Genomic DNA, 20,185 nt, shown 5'->3' with positions numbered 1-20,185 from the left:
AATTGCTTTCCTCTCTCTCAACTCCTTATTTTCTTCTTAATTCTTTCTTTTCATTCCCTTCAGGTATCCAGAACTCCCAATTGACTCTATGGCTTGACTTCACAACTATTCCCTTAATTCTATAATTTCTGTCAATATATTTTTCTTGTTCTATTTCTTCCTCCAATTACTTCTCAATTATATGTTACTGTTACATTGATTGAGAATTTTGAATACTCAGTGTACCACCTTACCAATTCACATCAATATATATATACGCATATTTCATCCTCCTTACAATTGGTGCTTTCATTCTGCCATGGCTGTCGCCGATAACACTCCATGAAAAGTTTGGAGGTTGAGGTCAAGAATTTGTTTCATATGATCGAAGCGATACGCGATGAGAAAAGAGTCGAATATGCTCGCGCTAATAAGGCGGCAAAAATCAAATTTGATGAGAGCCAGTTATCATTGACTCAGCTTTTACAAGATTGGGCTCGCAGTCGTTCCCCTTCACAAGAGCACACCCATGGTTCTAACTCGGGGGATGACTAACAACCTCATGTGGGGTTGAATCAGAGGGTGAATTTTGATCTTCCCAAATTCGATGGCTCAGATGCATTGGGGTGGATCTTTTCTATGGATTAGTACTTCAATTTTTCAGGATACCAAAGGAAGAGCAAATTGGCATTGTTGCAATTCACATGGCGAGACCAGCAATCCCTTGGTTCCAAATGTCTCAGCGCACAGCTCAGTTTCGTTTATGGAACCAATTGAAGAGAGCTCTGGAGCTGGAATTTGGGCCTTCTCTCTTTGAATCACCCAAGGAACTCTTATTCAAATTACAACAAACGGCCACGGTAGGTGAGTATTATGCCGAATTTGTGTCTCTGGCCAATCATACTAGTACGGAGCCACTTGAGGCCTTGTGCAATTGTTTCATTAGTGGATTACGATAGAGATTCGCCGTGAGGTTAAGGCTCAGTTCCCCCCATCACTGATGTGCGCACTCACCTTAGCCCGCCTCTACGAGGATAAGTTTGCTAAGTGTCGAGAGCCAATACGAGACCTACCGACTATCGCGCACCTATTACAACTCCAAATCTGGCTCTGCCTCGAGATCCAGTGTGTAGTGCCTTGCCACCCCTGTTACCATCTCCGCCACAGCATCCAATACAACCACCTACCAAATCCCTTATTCGTCGTCTAAATCCCACAGAAATGCAGAGTAGGCATGACAAAGGGTTATGTTACTGGTGCGATGAAAGGTTTTTGGCTTCTCATCATTGCTCAAATCGTCAACTCATGATTTTGAAATTTGAGCAGGATGAGGATCCTCCAACTGCGAACGTGCTTGTAAAGGTTCCAAATTCCGACGATACAATGGCACAATTGGAACAAGTATTGGAGCATCATCTTTCCTATAATGCTATGCACAACACTACTGGGCCTGCTACTATTAGAATGACAACTTCAATTAATGGAATGCCAATTCAAGTTCTTTTAGATAGGGAAATATCTGATAGCTTTATTCAACCTCGAATAGCAAATTGCATGAAGGGAAGTTTCTCACAGTTTATGGTGACAAAAATCCCACACTTATACAAGCACAATATCATCACATTAGACGATTCGTGAATACTGATGCTATAGCAGAATGCTTTACATTACAGGTCCAACATGCTAATCAAGAGGATAAGGGTGGCTTGAAATTGCCTAGTGGCATGCAACCTGACTTGGCAGCCTTACTATGTTCACATGCTGCTGTATTTGATACACCTTTGGGCCTACCTCCTCCAAGACCCATGATCATGTCATTCCGTTGGTTAAGGGTGCTGAACCTGTCAAGGCAAGAACCTATAGATATCCCCACAATCACAAGGCACAAATTGAACTTATGGTGCAGGATATGTTGAAGGAAGGCATTATACATCCTAGCAAGACTCCATTTTCATCTTCTATTCTATTGGTGAAAAAGAAAGATGGATCATGGCGCTTTTGTACCGATCATCGCGCTTTGAACAACATCATAATCAGGGACAGCTTCCCTATCCCAACAATAGATGAATTACTTGACAAATTGTTTGGAGCTACTGTGTTTTCAAAGCTGGATTTGTGTTCTGGATATCATCAAATTTGGGTTAAACCAGAAGATCGCTTTAAGACGGCTTTCCAGACCCACCAAGGCCTCTACGAATGGTTGGTCATGCCCTTCGGTCTAACAAACACTCCGGCTACATTTCAAAGCCTTATAAATGATGTTTTTCGTCCTTACTTGAGAAAATCCATGCTAGTTTTTTTTATGATATTTTAATATATAGCTCAACATGGGAGGCTCATTTGCATCATTTGAAGCTGGTGTTGTAGCTTCTTCAGCAAGAATGCTTGTTTGCAAAATTTTCAAAGTGTCTTTTTGGGGTGTCTACGGTGCATTACTTGGGTCACACAATCTCAGGGAATGGAGTTCACATGGACCTGGATAAGGTTCATGCAGTACGAAGTGGCCAACACCTTCTAATCCTAAACAGCTTCGAGAATTTTTGGGGTTGACTGGATATTATCGCCGATTTATTCAAGGATATGCTTCTTTAGCAGCCCTTTAACTGATTTATTAAAGAAAGATGCATTTGAATGGACTTCTCTTGCAGCTCAAGCCTTTGAGAAACCCAAAGTGGCTATCTCTTCAAGACCTGTTTTGGTATTAAAACTTTGACTTGCCCTTTGAACTGGAAACTGATGCTTCGGGTATGGGAATAAGTGCAGTACTCTCACAAGGTAAACACCTCGTTGTTTTTTTCTCTAAGAAGCTGTCCTCGTTGATGCAAAGGCAGTCAGCATATGTCAGGGAGTTTTATGCAATTGCTGAAGCCGTGGAAAAATTTTGCCACTATTTGCTTGGTAAGAAATTTGTGATCTGAACTTATCAGAAGAGTCTCAAGTCTTTGCTAGAAGAAGATCTGCATACACCTGAGCAACACAAGTGGCTCCATAAGCTGTTGGGTTTTGATTTTGAAATTCAGTATAAATCAGGTCCAGAGAATATCCCTGCTGACGCTCTTTCATGTTGCTATTTTGGGGCTTAGTCTACACCTAAGTCTGATTGGTTAAAGATTTTAAAGCAAGAGGTTGAAGTAGATGCCACACTATAAGAGATTCTGTGACAATGCCATACTAATTCCTTGAGTGATCATAATTATTCTTTGAAGAATGGGGTACTTCTTTGGCGTGCCCGGGTAGTGGTACCTGCCAACAGCAATTTAATTCAAGTAATTCTCAAGGAATAGCATGACGATGCACTAGGAGATCATGCTGGGATAGCTAAGACAGTTGAGCGTATTTGTTCTTCCTTTTATTGGCCAAATATGCAGCGCGATATACGCCGTTATGTTCTCTCCTGCTCCATTTGTCAGCGAGCTAAGGTGGATACCAAGTTGCCTGTTGGGATGCTACAACCACTACCAATTCCGTCACAAGTTTGGGAGGATATAGCCATGGACTTTATTATGGCTCTGCCTCCGGCTAATGGCTACTCGGTTATCATGGTAATCATTGACTGTTTGACAAAATTCTCCCATTTTATTCAACTTAAGCATGATTTCTCTAGCAGAACAGTGGCTGAAGCATTTATCAAGAATATAGTGAAGATTCATGTGCTTCCAAAGTCAATTGTATCAGACAGGAACGAGGTTTTCTTGAGTAACTTTTGACAGCAACTATTCAAACTCCAAGAGACAACACTGGCAATGAGCTCAGCCTACAACCCTCAGTCTGATGGCCAAAATAAAGTTCTCAACAAATCCCTTGATATGTATTTGCATTGCCTCTGTTCCGATTAGCCTCGAAGATGGCTAGAGATGCTTCCTTGGGCCTAATATTGGTATAATACATCCTTCCATAGTAACATAAAGATGACTCCATTTAAAGCCTTGTTTAGCCGTGACCCCCCATCTCTTGTGCGCTATGAATTCTTTATCGATGATGAACCTTCACTACAGGAGTTGTTATTACAGCAGGACAAGCTTTTAGATTCTCTCAAGATGCACCTGTCGCGTGCACAACATTTTATGCAGCAATTCGCTAATTGTCATCGTCGTCATGAAGAGTTTGTTGAAGGCGATTTGATGCTGGTCAAGTTGCAACCTTATCAGCAACACTCGTTGGCCTTACGAAAGAACCAGAAATTGGGAATGTGCTACTTTGGGCCTTTTCCGATCAAGAAGAAGCTAAGTGCTGTCGCATATAAGTTAGACTTGCTACCGGCGGCAAAAATTCATGATGCTTTTCGCATCTCTGCATTAAAGAAGTTTTGTGGAGAGCCGAGCCCTTCATACTTGCCACTACCGCTTCGGTCCAATGAAGTTGGTCCCATACTGTAGCCACATGCAATACTTGAGGCGCAAACAATAATCAAGGATGGTCATGAGAACTCTGAGATCTTGGTCCAATGGGGTGAAGGGAAGATGGGTGTTTCAACTTGGGAGAATGTTGACACTTTTGCCAGAGTTTTTTCTCAATTCAACCTTGAGGACAAGGTTGTTCTTTATGGGAAGGGTAATGTTACATGTATGAATAAAGGAGCAGCACCCATAGTAGGCCACGTAAAACAGAAGCATGATGGAATGGTGAATGCAAGCATTTCAATTGGAAAAAAGTTTGTTACGGAAAAAAGACACGTGGAGAATGAACCGCTGCATCAAGGACCAAGAACAAGTGAGAGAATTAGAATTACAAATACTCGCTTGGAATGCTACGAGAGGGCAGCATGATGTGGTACTCCTTCTCCCCCTGATATTTCTAAATTGCTTTTCTCTCTCTCAACGCCTTATCTTCTTCTTAATTCCTTCTTTTCTTTCCCTTCAGGTATCCAGCACTCCCAATCAACTCAATGGCTTGACTTCACAACTATTTCCTTAATTCTATAATTCCTGTCAATATGTTTTCCTTGTTCTGTTTCTTCCTCCAATTACTTCTCAATTATATGTTACTGTTACATTGACTGAGGATTTTGAATACTTATTGTACCACATTACCAATTCACATCAATATATATAAGTATATTTCATTCTACTTAAAGAGGGTTTCTACCAGTCTTTAGGCATGAAGGAAGAGAAAAAGGTATATATAGAATTGCAAAGAGTTATGAAAGAAGAACGATAAACTTGGATCAAGTTAAGTGCATAAAGGATAAAGACGGAGAAGTTTTGGCTCAAGATGAGAAGATCAGTGAAAGGTGTAAGAGCTACTTCTACGAGTTATTTAATGAAGGACAGAAGACTCGTTCGAGCCTTGGTCGATTATGCATGAGGGAAGAAGATCAAAGTTTCAACTACTATCGAAGAATTCGAGACTTCGAGGTAAAAGAGGCTCTAAAGCAGATGAAAAATGATAGGGCAGTAGGATCCGATAATATTCAGATTGAAGTTTGGAATGGCCTTGGAGAGAAAGGTATTAGTTGGTTAACCAAGATTTTTAATGAGATGTTAAGGTTAAAGAATACGTCAGATGAGTTGAGAAAGAACACATTGGTACCTAGCTATAAGAATAAGAGAGATACACAGAGTTGTGAAAACTATAGAGGGATCAAACTCATGAGTCATACCATGAAGTTATGAAAAAGGGTGATAGAACGGAGGTTGAGACAAGAGACAAAAGTAACAGAAAACCAATTTGGTTTTATGCAAAGCAGATCCATCACTGAAGTTACATAACTGTTAAGAAGGATGATGGAGAGGTATCATAGTAATAAAATAGATCTACATATGTTGTTTATTGATTTAGAAAAAGCGTACGATAGGGTGCCAAATGAGGTCTTATGGAAGATTTTGGAAAGAAAGAGTAAGAATCACATATATTCGTGCAATTAAAGACATGTATGATAGGGTTACAACTAGTGTGAAGACTCAAGGTGGTGTGACAGAGGAATTTTCTGTTGGTATAGGATTACACCAGGGATTATCTTTAAGTCCGTATCTTTTCACATTAATCTTGGAAGTACTCACAAAGCATATCCAAGTGCTTGTGTCATGGTGCATGCTTTTTTCCGATGATATTGTCCTTAGGAGGGTCAAGGAAAAACCTAAATAAGAAGTTGGATTTATGGAGAGAAGCTCTAGAAGTGTTTGGTCTATGCATAAGCCAAAGTAAGACGGAATATATGGAATGTAAGTTTAGTTGCCGAAGGAAAAACTCTATTACAGAGATGAAGATTGGAGAAAACATCCTATGAAAAGCTAAAAGTTTTAAGTATCTTGGATGCATCATACAGGATAATGGAGAGATTAATCAGAATGTAAATCATAGGATCCAAGCAGGTTGGTCAAAATGGCAGAGTGCGTCTGGTTTTATATGTGACAAAAAGTGCCTTTAAAACTTAAAGGTAAATTCTATCACACTGCTATCAGACCGGCTATGCTTTAAGGTACAGAGTGTTAGGCGGCCAAAAGGGAGCACGAACATAAGTTAAGTGTGTTAGAGATGAAGATGTTGAGGTAGATGAGTGGTCATACGCGATTGGATAGGATAAGAAACGAAGATATAAGAGAGAGAGAGAGTTGGAGTAGCACCTATTGTGGAAAAGATGGTAGAATCGCGTCTCAGGTGGTTCGGACATGTGAGAAGAAGACCGACAGAGCACTCAGTCAAAAAGGTGGATGAAATGGAAGATGGAGAAGGGATGAAAGGCAGGGAAGACATAGGAAAACTATCCATGAGATGGTTAAACGAGATCTACATGTAAACAGTCTCTCTGTAGACATGATACATGATAGAGCTCAATGACATCGTTTGATCCATGTAGTCGACCACTCCACCTAGTGGGACAAGGCTTCATTGTTATTGTTGTTGTTGTCAATTAGATCCCTACATTGCTTTTAATTTTGTAATTAAGTCTTTCATAATGTAAAAAATATTAAAATTAACTGAATATTTCTTTGCAAATTGATAATATTCATAGTTAAAAACCTCACTAGATTTTTGACCGCATGTATTTTAAGAGAAAAATTTTGTTAATTTTAACATTTTTGATATAAAAAGAACTTAATTACAAAATAAAGTAGTATAGGAATCCAATTGAAAAAAAAAAATAGAAACCTAATTGAAAATTTAATAAAACTATAAGGACCAATTGAGTAATTAAACCAAATTAAAATATCATTTTTCACAACTACAAATTTTTAAAAAATTTTTATAAAAATAAAAATAATTTTATATTTAGATATCTCATGTAAAAAAAATTTATCTATTAATTATGTTTGAATAAATTAAGATAAAAATACTTTTTTATTCATTTATTATGTAAAAAACATCTTTTTCTAAGAAAAAAATCTTTTAAAAAAATGTCAATTATAATTTTCCAAAAAAAAAATACTTTTTTATTTTTCTAGTACTTTTATTTTTACTATTAAAAATTTGCCAAACACACTAAAAAATAAAAAAAAAATCTTTTTCATTTAAAAATTTTTTTATTGATTTAATAACGTCCAAACAAGCACAATATCTTATCCATAATGTTTTGGAATAGACACAATAGTTTGTTAAGAATGTAGTTCAATATTCAAAATGTTTTTCGAAGAATTCATTGTTGATATGAAGTGACAGATGTCACTGTTAACTCCATATCTTATACTGTGATTAATGATTGACAAATAACAAATATAATTTAAAAACTCCACGATGATTCAACACAATGGCCAAAACATGTTGCAGATGATTTCATACTCCACGAGTAAACTACAAAATCCTTGCATTAAAACAGCAAAGGAACTTTGATATGTGTAGAACTGTCTCGGCTATAATATTGAAAACACACATCTAGTTAAATATACACATAGACACCAAGGTGAGATGTTCTTACCATAAAACAGAATCTCTACCAAAGATTATGCAATATCTACACATCTGATTCCCTGAGACAAAGTTAAGATGCTTAGTGTTTAATCATCAGAAAAGTATCTCTCCTCTGCATCAATATTGGCTTCCCTCATCCAGTGATCATCAAGGGTCTCATCATTATCTATCTTAGTGTAATCTAGATGTTCATGATCTTCCCCTAATAAGAACTTCTGCTGCATAATGTACGTAAATTGGTTCATGCGGTCTTCCAGCTCTTCTGCGGATAGAGATGATTCCTGACTCTCTCTCTGGCTGGATCGGAAGCACCACCATCATCACTTATATCGGGTTGATTTAAGTGTCTCTGCTAGAGCAAAAACAAATAAAATTGTTTTAAGTCCAAAAACAAAGATTAGCGCAACACACAATTCAAATGAATCAAATCAAACAAAATTTCACCCCCCACAGTGATTTTGCATGTGTAAGCTACAAGAGTAGATTATGCAAGACAAAGTTAGTCAAATTTAGTAGAAAGTTCATAGACTCAATTATAAATGGTGGTGTGCAGTTGAGATTGCGTATAAGAATTGGATAAGATTATGCAACTAATCACTTCAAACTCATCTGTAGAATCTAATTCATCAACATACATGACCAAAAAGCAACTTGAAGAAGCTGGAGAACATAGTTGAACTAGATGGTATCCTAAAATTTAATTTGCCATTTCTTTGCTCCACAGAATTTTCTTGTTCTTGATCAATTAAATCTCAGCATACAAATATATAATGCATATGTGATTGCTGCTTGCCACAGGCATACATATTAATACATATCATATCCCTCTTATTTAGAGAGAACAGCCAAACAAAGACTGTCCTGAACCCATGACCATGAATAAAGATGATGCAATGTCCCAATTCAAATACATTTATTTAGCAGAATATCCAAATACAAGTAAAGTACACATTAAGAAACATTGTAACCAAAGTACCAGAATGCTCATGCTTCTAGATCAAATACAACACATAACTCCTTAACCGAGCTGAGCATAAAGACTATATAATAAGCTTACAAATTAAAACCTAACTATATCATAAGCAAGGTGTTGCAAGATTATCCTGATAGACAACACCAAAAATAGAATTAAACAAAGCAAACTTGCATTGAAACAGGTTAAGAAAGTTATAATAAAACTAATTACTATTAGTGAATCTGAACTTGGTCTATTAACATATTAATGCTTTTATATGAGTCTAAGGCTTTTTAAATATTATTAGGAATTTCACACACATTATTAGAGATTGTGCACACAAAAGCATATAATTTGCATCTATATTTACTAAAATTTTGCATACATACATTAATACAGTTTACACTTATATTTTTTAAAATTTATACATATAAATTAATAAGATTTATTTGTAAAAGACAATTTAATATTTATACTATCAAATAATAATTAAATATACTAAAAATTGATGATCCTCCAGAATTTCTCAACAGAAATTCCTTATCTTGCAATATGTGCACTTGATCTAAGACATAGCTGAGGCCAATGGGTGGAAGCACTTAATGTTATTTGTGTGATAGGTGTGATAGGCATTATGACAAGTGTTCTGATATTGTAATTCCTAGATATTGTAATTCCTAAGGTTGAGTGCTGTCTAATCCACCGTGACAAAAGAAGCTTTGGATTCGGGTTAGCAAATAAAGGCCACTGAAAAATTTCCATTACTCCCATGATGTAGTTACATAATTAAATCAATTTACTTGCATTAAATTAGTAAAGTTCTAATGCATGTGTTCATAAATCTCTTCGATATAAGCTTTACTGTCAAGGAAAATCCCCAATGGTAGTGCAATAATAGTTCGAACATCATCATCCATAAAAATAATTTCATCTACAAAGGTTGAAATTGGCAACATAATTACATTTCTGGGCAACGAACAGCAGCTATGATTCTATGATCAATGAGCAAAGATCGAATGATGGATCCATTTCATGTTGATAGGATTTATGAATAATACTACAAAAAGTACACCATGACAAATGGATAGTTATTGGAAAACTCAAACTATACCCACCCATTTCCTGAACTCCTGAACATGCTCAAGCCTTTTGAGTTGTGCTTCTGTTCTTGCATCTGACGCTTTTAAACTCTTATAAAGATTTTTGTGAAGCCTTAAGAACTCAACTTTGTACATCAACTTATCAGCATACATGTTTTGATCTCTCATATGGCCAATGACATCCATCACTAGCTCAAAGTATCCACCGCGAAGAAAGTTTATTAGTAGTAACTCGTATAGATCTCTATTTGCCAGAAAACCACAACCCTTCATGAATCTCTTAATCTCTCCCCACAAGATTGTGATCTCGCGATACATACCAAGAGATGAATATCCACGTAGCAGATAAGCAAAAGTCTGAATAGTGGGCTGAATGTTCATTTCAACCATTCTTCTATATACCTTTAGTGCATCTTCCATCATTCTCGCCATGCAAAAGAAGTGGATGGAAGAATTAAACTCATACACCAAAGGAAAAATCTGATCTTCATCTTTCAATATTTGAACCAAGGTTACGACCAAATTCGATTTACCAAGTGAATCTGATGTTTCCACACAGTGAAAGTGTTTGTCGATAGTATCATCATCCAATTCATTATCCAAATGAATCCTTGTCATTTGTTTTAGTAGTGCATTTGCTACTCTATGCATTCTACGCCTACAATATGCTGACAAGAGTAACATATATGTATCCCAGTCCATTGGAGATCCAGTAGCCTCTGCATCATCCAAAATGTCATGAGCAGATTCAAGCCATCCAAAGTGAATGCAAGCACCAATTGCATCAGAACACAAACTAGATCCAGCTACTGAATATAGTTCATCTTGAACGCTAAGTAAAAGCTTTGAAAGTTCACTAATCCTCCCATCTTTCTTGTAACCAGTAATGAATTTTGCCAGTGCTCTGTTGCTGAGAACAAGTTTTTTACCTCTATAAAAGATCAGGTCTTGTCTATCTTCAGGTTTAACGACAGAATCGTTCTGCAGCAGCTCATACTCAATATGTATCTTTAACCCAGCCCTAAGGTTACGCGATCCAATTGTAATAGAGCAAGGCTTTTGAAGATCTTTCCTACTTTCTTTATTACCATGACGATTATGTGACCTATTCATATCAAAAACAAGCTTAGCAGCAGCATCAATGTCATTAAATTTGAAGTGCAAGCTCAACAAACTATCATAGAATTGTCGATAGAGGCGAATGAAAGCAGCTGACACACTATCAATGTGATCTTTTAGTTCCCTTATTTCATCTCTTAAACCATTCATCTCTAGAATCTGTGAAACTATTACAACTGTGTGTGCATCAACCACTGTCCCAGTTAGTGCCATTAATTCAATCAGCAACAAGCCCTTCAAGGGTAAATTAAACCTCACACAAGCATCAAGAACAAGGCAAAAGATCGATGCATCTGGCTTAACCACATCCGCAGATTGAGTCTTTTTATCCTTCAAGCAAATGTAAAAGTCACAAACTTGAGACAAATAATTACATGTAATATATGCTCCAATCTCTGTTTTCACAAGGTGCAAGAAGACCAAGCACAACAAATGCATAGGAGGCACACACCCCTTATCCAGCATCAATCTAAGAATCACCGCTGCAGAGGTTGACATTTGCAACCTTGCCAAAGAAAGTGCAAGTTTGGTTAACGTATCAACATGAACCAAACTAGAATTATTCTCCTCTTTAACCACCTGCAAAACCAAATCAAAAGCTTTTCTCGTCCAAGAATAATTAGATGAATAAGACAGTTGAACAATAAGCTGGTTTAGCAACTGAACCTCAGGGTACCCATACAGTGTCCTAAAATCCTGAAAGGATTCCCATCCTTCATGCATCTGATGGTTTCTCAAAGCAGTTTTGAGCTTCTCTAGTAGAATTGCTTGGGTAGAACGTTCCCATGGTAATCTTTCACCGTCACTACTACTAGAAGTGGAATTTTTTTGCAAAATGGGATTGAAATGCCTAGGGAAAAATCTCTGCAAAGTTGAAGCCTTTCTGACCAAACGGTTGTGCAATGGAATGTATCTTGTGAAAGGAAGAACCATTCCAGGATGCCTGTATCTAATGAGCTTGACGCATACACAACTGCAGTCCCAAGAGAGTAAGAAGTTACAAAATAAAAGAGATATTATCAATTAAATAAATAACAATTTTAGATGCAACAATTACATAATCCATTATTCTTATACACAATTAGAACTAGGCAACTAAGCCTCATACTGCCAAAAACAAAATAAAATAAAATATACACAAAGAAAGTGAGGCTGTGATGGCTGAGGAACGAATGCCACCTGCAGAACTAATGACAACAGCAATGGTGAAGACCTGAAGGCTCAATTGCTCAAGGCTGAGAGATGGAGTTGTGATGAGATCTCCGGTGAGCCATCTAGTTTCACTTTTCTTTTCTTTTTTTTATCAATTTTTTTTCATTTAAATCCAACATATAGCTCCACATGTCACTATATCCTTCCTGATGCTTTTGTTTGCTTTCCTATAGCTATAGGAATTGGTCTCATTTCTCTGCACGTGCTTCAAATATTGGCTTTGGAAAGTCACCGAATGTGATAAAAGGTGGAAGTCCCCAAAGTCTTACCACATGCTGGTGACATGGAAATTTCAAAAGTTAATTAAAACACTTGTTAGTTCAAAGAGAATAAATGTAAATTCAAAGAATCCAGAAGTGTGTTTGAAATTTGGACAATCTATTGTTGAAAATCTTCTCTCCTACATATGCATCATTGATGCAAACTTTACCTATATAAAACAGTGATCACTCAACAAAAGAGCAAAACTTTCTTTTGAGGAAAAGAATCCAATTCACTCCTTTACTGTTACCTATTTTTTTTCTACATCGAATATTTTACATGTACCCAAGCATCACCATTATCACATGCAAACACTTCATTGTCATTTACACACTTCCATTTACCCAACCATCACAATTATCACACACAAACACTCCATTGTCATTCACACGGTCACAACATATATTGGGTATACACAAAGTCGTCTCTGCAACATTTCAATTCACAAACATTACAAAAAATAAATACAATATGAGAGAATTGAAAACCGATTCTGTGTGACTTGCACAATATCACATCATCTTAAAAACAAGAATAAAGAAAGAAGAAGAAAACTGAAAAAACAGTGGAAGAGAATAGGAGCAAAGAGAAGGGAAGAGAAGGGGGCACAGCTTCACCAATGGCTACTTCATCTGAGCCGCCACCGGACATGAGGTTGCTGTCTTCCATCATTGGTGAGTTGCCGAAAGATCTAAATGAACGAACCATGGTGGTGGCAAGTCTTCATGGAGCCACCTTTCCTCTCTCTCCCCAGTCTCCTCTCTCCATCTCCCTTCGCTCTCCCTCTTTGTGTGAGAAGCCCTCATTTGTTTCATTATCAAACTCTCTCTCCCCAAGTTGTTGGTGATATATATGTGACTTAAACTAAAACCAAGAGCATGCATACCCTTTGATATATGTTTTTCTTACTTGGGTTGGACAAGCATGACTAAAACAGAACAAGCCGACCCAAAACAACAATGCAGCACATTCCCTTCTTTTCCTTTATTTATTTGTTATTTGTTTATTTTTCGAAAAAAGCCATGAATGTCAAAGGAACCACTAACTTCAAAGATTGTGTCAAAATTTTCAACAAGGATAACTCAGAAAAAATGTAATAACAATATCCAAAGCCAATAGCATTACTATCTAAAGGCTTAAAGCAATGCTAAGAATTAGTTTAGGGAACTAAAATGTGTCTATAACAGAGAAGGGAGCTCCATATGAACCAATTATTACCGTTCCAACTACAGCAAATTCAATGAGCGCACACATATTATTAGAAATTATATAATTTACCTTAGGGTCTGTCTGCAGAGACAACTTTAAACACGCCTTACTATTTCATTTGGCTAGTCTTTTCTCATGCAGTTACCAAACTTTATTTTTCCTGCACAAACCAAATGTTAAGTCATCAAGTTCATCATGATATAAGCTCCATCGTATATGTCAGTGATGAAAAAGGAAAAAAAACCTCAAGCTCATCCATAGGAAGTTGAGGTTTGCAAAATATAAGTTCCAGACTTTATGGTTTGAATTCATCTAGAACATCGAACTCAATCATGCTCCCTAATCCATGCTTTCATGTGCCTGCAATTAATCGATAGTAGCTATGCTGTTAACAATTTCAACTCTCATTATTCTTTATCAGAAAATTCAACTCGCATTAATTTCAAATTCCCTAATCCATGCTTTCATGGGCCTGGAATTACTCTAATTCATTTCTTGGTTTGAATTCCTAGTAGCAGTAGGTGATGTTAGTCATTGCAATTTAACTTTGAACAATCATATGCAAGGCACTTACTACATTGTGTTTGATGAGGATGGATTAGTGAACCTAAATGCCAAGCAAAACAGAAGCAAACTAAGTCCTATCTCCTTCCTTTTGTCTTTAATTAAATTCAAATCACAAGCAAAACAAAAGCAAATTAGCGGTCCAAAATGATAATTGGTTCATTTTTTCATAAAGTAACAAGGTTTAATCATACACAAGCAAACTACGGCTATTAAAGAGCTCTCCCTGAATTTAATGAAGCTTACTCACACACTGTATTGTCACTTCTAGGGGTGGGCATAGTTTGGATTTTCAAAAATCCAAACTGTATCGACTTTAAGACCAGTTTTATGGTTCATAAAACCAAACTAGAACAGGATTAAAAAGAGAAATGGATTCTAAACCGATTTGGAAAAATAAAAACCGGTTTCAAACCGGTTTTAATATTTAAATCCAGTTTTATATATAAACCGATTTTAAATTCAATTTTTTAATATCCAAATTTAAAATCCATTTCTTTTTGAAAATCCAGTTTTAAAACCAGTTTATAGAAATCCAATTTCCAAAAACCAGACTTTTTAACCAAAAATCAAGTTTTAAAACCAGTTTTTAGAAATCTAATTTTCAAACCATAATTTTTTTAAAAGTAAAATTAATACTAAAGTCTTTTTAAACTATATAGGTTCATTACAACTAGGATTTGGTTCTTTATAAATCTAATGACAATAGCTAATCTATAAAACATTTAATCATTCTTAAAACATCAAAAGAATACCACTGAAAAATCTCCCAAAAACAACCACCCCAAAATATCAAAAGATGCCAACAAAATCATCAAACAACCACAAGCTTTGAGGAAAATATATCTGCATATAAAGCAAGGTACATCACTCAAACATAGTCTTCTATATGAGGCACTCTGCATCACAAAAAATAGAAAACAAGATTAAAAATGAAAAACATAACCGAAAAAAGATGGGAAAAAATGCAAGAAAAGTAATGCTAAAAAATAATTGCAGCTTCATATTACTCCAAGTACTTGGTAGACTCAAATGTAATCCGAATTCAGTCAAATGAACAAACTAACAAAGATCCAAAGCCAAGGAACACAAACAAGGCATCACTTATTTCGGAGAAACAAAGTTAATAAAACAAAGTTAATGCATGACTATGACCCCAACATCTTTGTCAATTTGCTATGTGGAAAGCCAAAAATTTGTGAACTATGAAACACTCCCAAGGACATAAAAGGGTATCAGCAATGCTCTGGGGTGAAAAAAATTAAATTAAAAAGGAAAAAGCCAAAAAAGGTGGGTGCCCAAATAAAGTAATTAAGAAAAGAAGTTGAGATCTTTATTGTGAGATATGATTGCTTGATGATTGATTACATTTGAAGGGGATGTTGCAAGTCAAAGATGGGTCTCCAAGAGAAGATTGTGACAACGTTAGTACTCCTCACTGTCAAAACACAATCTCAACAACCTTAAAAACATGTATTTAACCTATATCATACCCAAGATCCCCTACAAACCGTAAATGACACTTATATAGAACCATCACCTTTCTAACCGAATCCTAAAATCTTAACCCACCATACTCTCATTTTACCACAAAATATCATAAACTACCCTACCAAAACAGCCTTATCTATCTCACATACTAAAATTTTGTGCTAATTGCTATGAAATAAACTAGAAACAGCAGCCAATGCTATGAACAGTAGAACAGAAATCATTCAAAGTAAAAAACTAGAAACAGCAATACTATTAACAGCAGAACAGAAACAAAAGCCAATACAAATCTCCAAAAACCTTGCTGCATTTGGGTAATTTCAATCTCAAATACCACAGAGTTACAGGGAAAATTTCAAAGTGCATTGCATTCTAGATTTATAGAATTCATCAAAAGGAAAAAATCAATGTGCATTCTAGTTTCACAAATCAAGTTCATATTAACAGTGAATGCGTGAATTGAAGCTCATTTGTTGGATAGTTACGTATCATCAAAGATTAATTATCGCCAAATGGCTTCTTTTACGTCAGATTCTTTCCTGTGAGAATCAATCAATCAAATATGTATGAGATTATTTACCAGCACCAATCAACTTATTAAGTAATATCAACTAATTTTAAAGCAATTATCAACTAATGGTAAATACGAAAGAAGCACGAGCAGAGGCAAATGGTACTAACCTTGTGACTCAAGGCAAGAAGCACGAGCAGGAAAGCAAAAGAACCGGAAGCCCGCACCTGTGACGACGAGTCAGAGACGGTGAAACCAAAGGATGATGACGGCAAACTAGAAAGGAGAAGACCAAAGGCAGAAGAAGAGAAACAGAGGTGAGGCCGTTGAAGGAGACAACACGGCGCCGGTGCCAGATGCCTGCTCCGGTGCCGGCTGCGGAGGAGACTGCACGGTTGAAGGAGAAGAACCGAAGGAGAAGAGGACTGGATTTGTGCGTGTGAAGTGTGAACTGTGAACTGGTTCTGGAGTTCACCGAATCAGATTTAGAGTGTTTTTTTTTAATTCGGATATTAATTTGGACCTGGATCTACATCTGGATTTAAAGCTGTTTAAATAATTTGGATTAAAAAATTAAATTATAAAATCAATTTAATTTGGTTTGAATTTTTTTATTTAAAACTGGTTTTTTTAAAGTTTGATTTTTTGGATTGAGTTTAGAATCCAAGATTTGGATTTTTTTGCCCAGCCCTATCAATAGGTTAGGTAATAACAATTTTAAGGACGGTGACACTTACATTTCAGTAGTATCTTTTTAAGGAGTATCAAAAAAGGATGGTACTAAAATAATTACAATAGAAGTAAAGTTAATCCCCTGTTTTATAGGTGCCAATGCCTTTATAAAATACATGTTAAAATATAAATACATATTAAAAATAAATTAAATTACACACAAATACATTAGTGCTAATTTTAATTTGCAAATAGCATTTTTGATATAGAAACGAAGAATCATGAAGATATCTCCATCATAGTATTCTATCGAAATCTCTTTCTTTTTCTAAAATATTGGATACTATTTTTGGGCTACATCCAGGTAAATATTAAAATCATCTTTCAAATTTTAAAATGTACGAATCGTTTGTTCATTAATTATGAATTGATTTTATTATTTCACTATCAAACATTGTATAAAATTTAACATCAAGGTTTAAAAGGGTGCATTGAACCCGACGGCTTAAGAATTGTTCAATGAATCATCAAAACATAGCCACCAAACTTCACTTATAATTTTTGCCCACTAATTCATTATGCAGCAGATGATGTTACCCGTGTAAAGGAATTATGAACTTTTCTAAAGCACACACTAAATAAAATTCCCCAAACAAGAAACAACTCGCCCATTGTTTCAGTATTCAATAAATTATGTAAAAGGCATTGGTGGGGCAAAATCTAAGTGATGCACATTGCTCCATCAATTCTGCACAGAACTTGTGTACATGAATCAGGTATTGTACACTAAAAAAGTGGTATGGGACAATTAGTTTACCTTGCTGTAATTTGTTGGAATGACCATAGAAGCTAGAAAGTTACTATAAGATATTATTACATTATGTGACTTGGACCCTTCTATATTATTCAAGAAATGTATCAACTTGCTATGTACAAAGATAAATACAGTAAACTTCAGCAATGGATTACATGCTTGCAACAATGGAAGGAAGTTCCGCCTCTGCTTCATGCTCTCCGGCTGGTGCCTCTGTGGTCTACATGCACAATAAGCATGATTAGGGATTTAATTAAAAAGAACCAACGTGGAAACTTTGATGCCATTTCAACTGATGCATACCTCTGAAATATTCTTTTGAGCTAAAAGATAACGCTCCAATGCACCTTTGCCATAAAGGATCTTGGCCCCTTTCCCACGCTCCTCACCACCAACAGCCCCTTCATCAACAACAACAGCCTCTATAATATCATCTCCTGTTCTTGTATCGGGGATCTGCACAAACATTTAACAAACTAAGCAATACAATAATACAGTTCATGAAAAACACATTCCAATTTGCTAAATTCCTAGTGAAGAGCATAGGTTTGTAGACCAATGCACACCCCATCTAAATTTTTTTGGTCAGGAAGTTACTAGTTTACCAAAAGCCATCTATTCTGACTATGCTTTTCTAAATAAAATAGAGAGAGATCAAAATACATGAGTGATATTAACAGTCAACACACGTACTCGATGTCATACATTACATACAAATTATTCAGTCAAAGAAAACTAGCATACCTCGTACATGGCATCTACCAGCACACTCTCCAATATTGATCGTAAGCCCCGAGCACCGGTGTTTTTAGATATTGCTTTTCTAGCAATTGATCTCAGAGCGCTTTCTGTAAAATGCAGCTTTACCTGAAAACAAAATGTTAATTGTTGTCGAAACAAACAATTTCCAGCCAAAAAGCCCATGAGAAAGTATCAAAATCTACATGAGAAACCAAATCCCTTTTTCCCTTGTAACTATCATGACATATTATCTGTTTCCCTAGATAAAGATGAGAAGGTTCATAAAAGCTTACTCCATTCATGTGGAACATCTTCTTGTACTGCTTCCCTAAAGCATTCTTAGGCTCTGTGAGGACCTATAGAACATATTGAAAAATAGTGAAGTTAGAGGCATCGGTGGCACCCAAAACGACTATTAAAGTTGACAAAAAAAAAAGCATGTCTTAAGAGAAAATTTCTGCCACCACACAAGCCAGGCTGCCAGGGTCAATTACATTCTTTCTCACCATCTGTTGTTCAATTTTGTAGTCATCAACAGACAACAGGTACTTGATTTACTACCTCATTCATTTGAGAACTCAGCTAAATGGGAGAAGCATTCACAGTTGGAAGATGTACCAAGTACCAACACAATATATAGAACTGGATTATAGACATTTTTGTAAACAGTACTATTTACAGTTAGCTTTTTGTTATCAACCATCAATGATTATAAAATATTTATCTAACCACAAAAAGATAAATGAAAAGATTAAACTCAGTGGCCAGATACTTTTCATTATTTTCCACATTAAGAACCGATATGATGAGGGATCTATGGATAACACCTACACCAAACGGTATTAATCTTGGATGTTGCTTATCCCAGATATAATCACCTCAAAATCACCAAGATTCAGAGCAAACAAGCACAAAAATGTAGGATAAACGCTAAGTGCAACAGATTACAGAGAGGAAGAGAGTATCAAACCTGAAGTCAAGTGAAAGTTGAGGAGGAGGAGGAGGGGCAACTGGTGGCTGCGGCGGCGATGCTGTCGACGGCAGACGGCGACTTCTTTTGATCTGACGCGGTGGGGAGACACGACGGCAAGGTAGAGCACAGAGCAGTGGACGAGGTGGGAGGCGACAGCAATAGCTACAATCTGTTTGTTGCTGGGTAAATTTCCAAGAGGTTAGACCAAATGCACCAATATTCTATCTAGTAAGTTGATTTAGCTATCATAAAAAAAGAAAATAAAATTTGAAAGAAAGCAATTATAATAACAATCATATAATTATTAGCTTCTTTTTGACACTCATTTGTAATTGAAATTTGTTTCATATTACGAAATTCAATTTAACAGTGAATCAATCATTAAAAGATGGATAATGAAAATGTCTTATTTGGAGCATTGAACTGAAATATTTAAAGGCAAAAAAATAATGAATGGTCCCACACTCCCACAAGGAAAAATAGTAATGAACGGACAAAACAACGCATTCTAATTGCTATAATAAAATAAAAATGAACAATCTTAAACTATAAATAGATTTTGCCTCAAGCTATATGATTCATTTAGTCTACTAAGTGCATTTCAGAAAACTAAACTTAACACTTTTAAAAAAAAAAAAAAAAAAAAAAAAAAAAAAAAAAAAAAAACAAAAAAAATAAAAAAAAAAAAAAAATAAAATAATAAAATTATTAAAAAAAATATTATATATTTATAATTATA

The 20,185-nt window shown here is 35.9% G+C and overlaps 2 protein-coding genes across 11 annotated transcripts in view; both read right to left on the bottom strand.

Annotated features, from left to right (window-relative positions):
• On the bottom strand, positions 9,611–16,775 carry LOC107605895 (pentatricopeptide repeat-containing protein At4g17616). Of its 7 annotated transcripts, none has more exons than XM_021106265.1 (6): positions 16,417–16,774; positions 15,000–15,143; positions 13,925–14,040; positions 13,750–13,840; positions 12,178–12,485; positions 9,611–11,971 (listed from the first exon to the last, which is right to left on the bottom strand). In XM_021106265.1, the coding sequence occupies exon 6, from the start codon at positions 11,929–11,931 to the stop codon at positions 9,880–9,882; it is 2,052 nt and encodes a 683-aa protein (XP_020961924.1). In that variant the 5' UTR covers positions 11,932–11,971; positions 12,178–12,485; positions 13,750–13,840; positions 13,925–14,040; positions 15,000–15,143; positions 16,417–16,774; the 3' UTR covers positions 9,611–9,879. The 7 variants fall into 7 exon arrangements, with proteins under 7 accessions (XP_020961924.1, XP_020961925.1, XP_016163319.1 ...); XM_021106266.1 differs by lacking the exon at positions 15,000–15,143 and adding an exon at positions 13,089–13,256; XM_016307833.2 differs by lacking the exon at positions 15,000–15,143 and having other exon boundaries at positions 9,611–11,577; positions 11,665–11,971.
• LOC107605897 (CLP protease regulatory subunit CLPX1, mitochondrial-like) overlaps positions 17,590–20,185 on the bottom strand; it is a 5,932-nt gene continuing 3,336 nt past the window's right edge. For 2 of the 4 annotated variants that reach the window (XM_016307835.2, XM_021106270.1), the window contains exons 3-7: positions 19,444–19,625; positions 18,767–18,829; positions 18,477–18,599; positions 18,036–18,188; positions 17,590–17,952 (exon numbers count right to left, since the gene is read on the bottom strand). In XM_016307835.2, coding sequence (XP_016163321.1) covers positions 17,884–17,952; positions 18,036–18,188; positions 18,477–18,599; positions 18,767–18,784 — 363 coding nt within the window. In that variant the 5' untranslated portion in view covers positions 18,785–18,829; positions 19,444–19,625 and the 3' untranslated portion in view covers positions 17,590–17,883. The remainder of the gene's footprint in view (positions 17,953–18,035; positions 18,189–18,476; positions 18,600–18,766; positions 18,830–19,443; positions 19,626–20,185) is intronic. The other 2 variants (XM_021106271.1, XM_021106272.1) reach the window with 1 other exon arrangement.

The sequence above is a fragment of the Arachis ipaensis genome, chromosome B07 (assembly GCF_000816755.2).
Source record: "Arachis ipaensis cultivar K30076 chromosome B07, Araip1.1, whole genome shotgun sequence".
NCBI classification, from domain to species: domain Eukaryota; kingdom Viridiplantae; phylum Streptophyta; class Magnoliopsida; order Fabales; family Fabaceae; genus Arachis; species Arachis ipaensis.
This window is presented reverse-complemented; position numbering and strand designations above follow the sequence as displayed.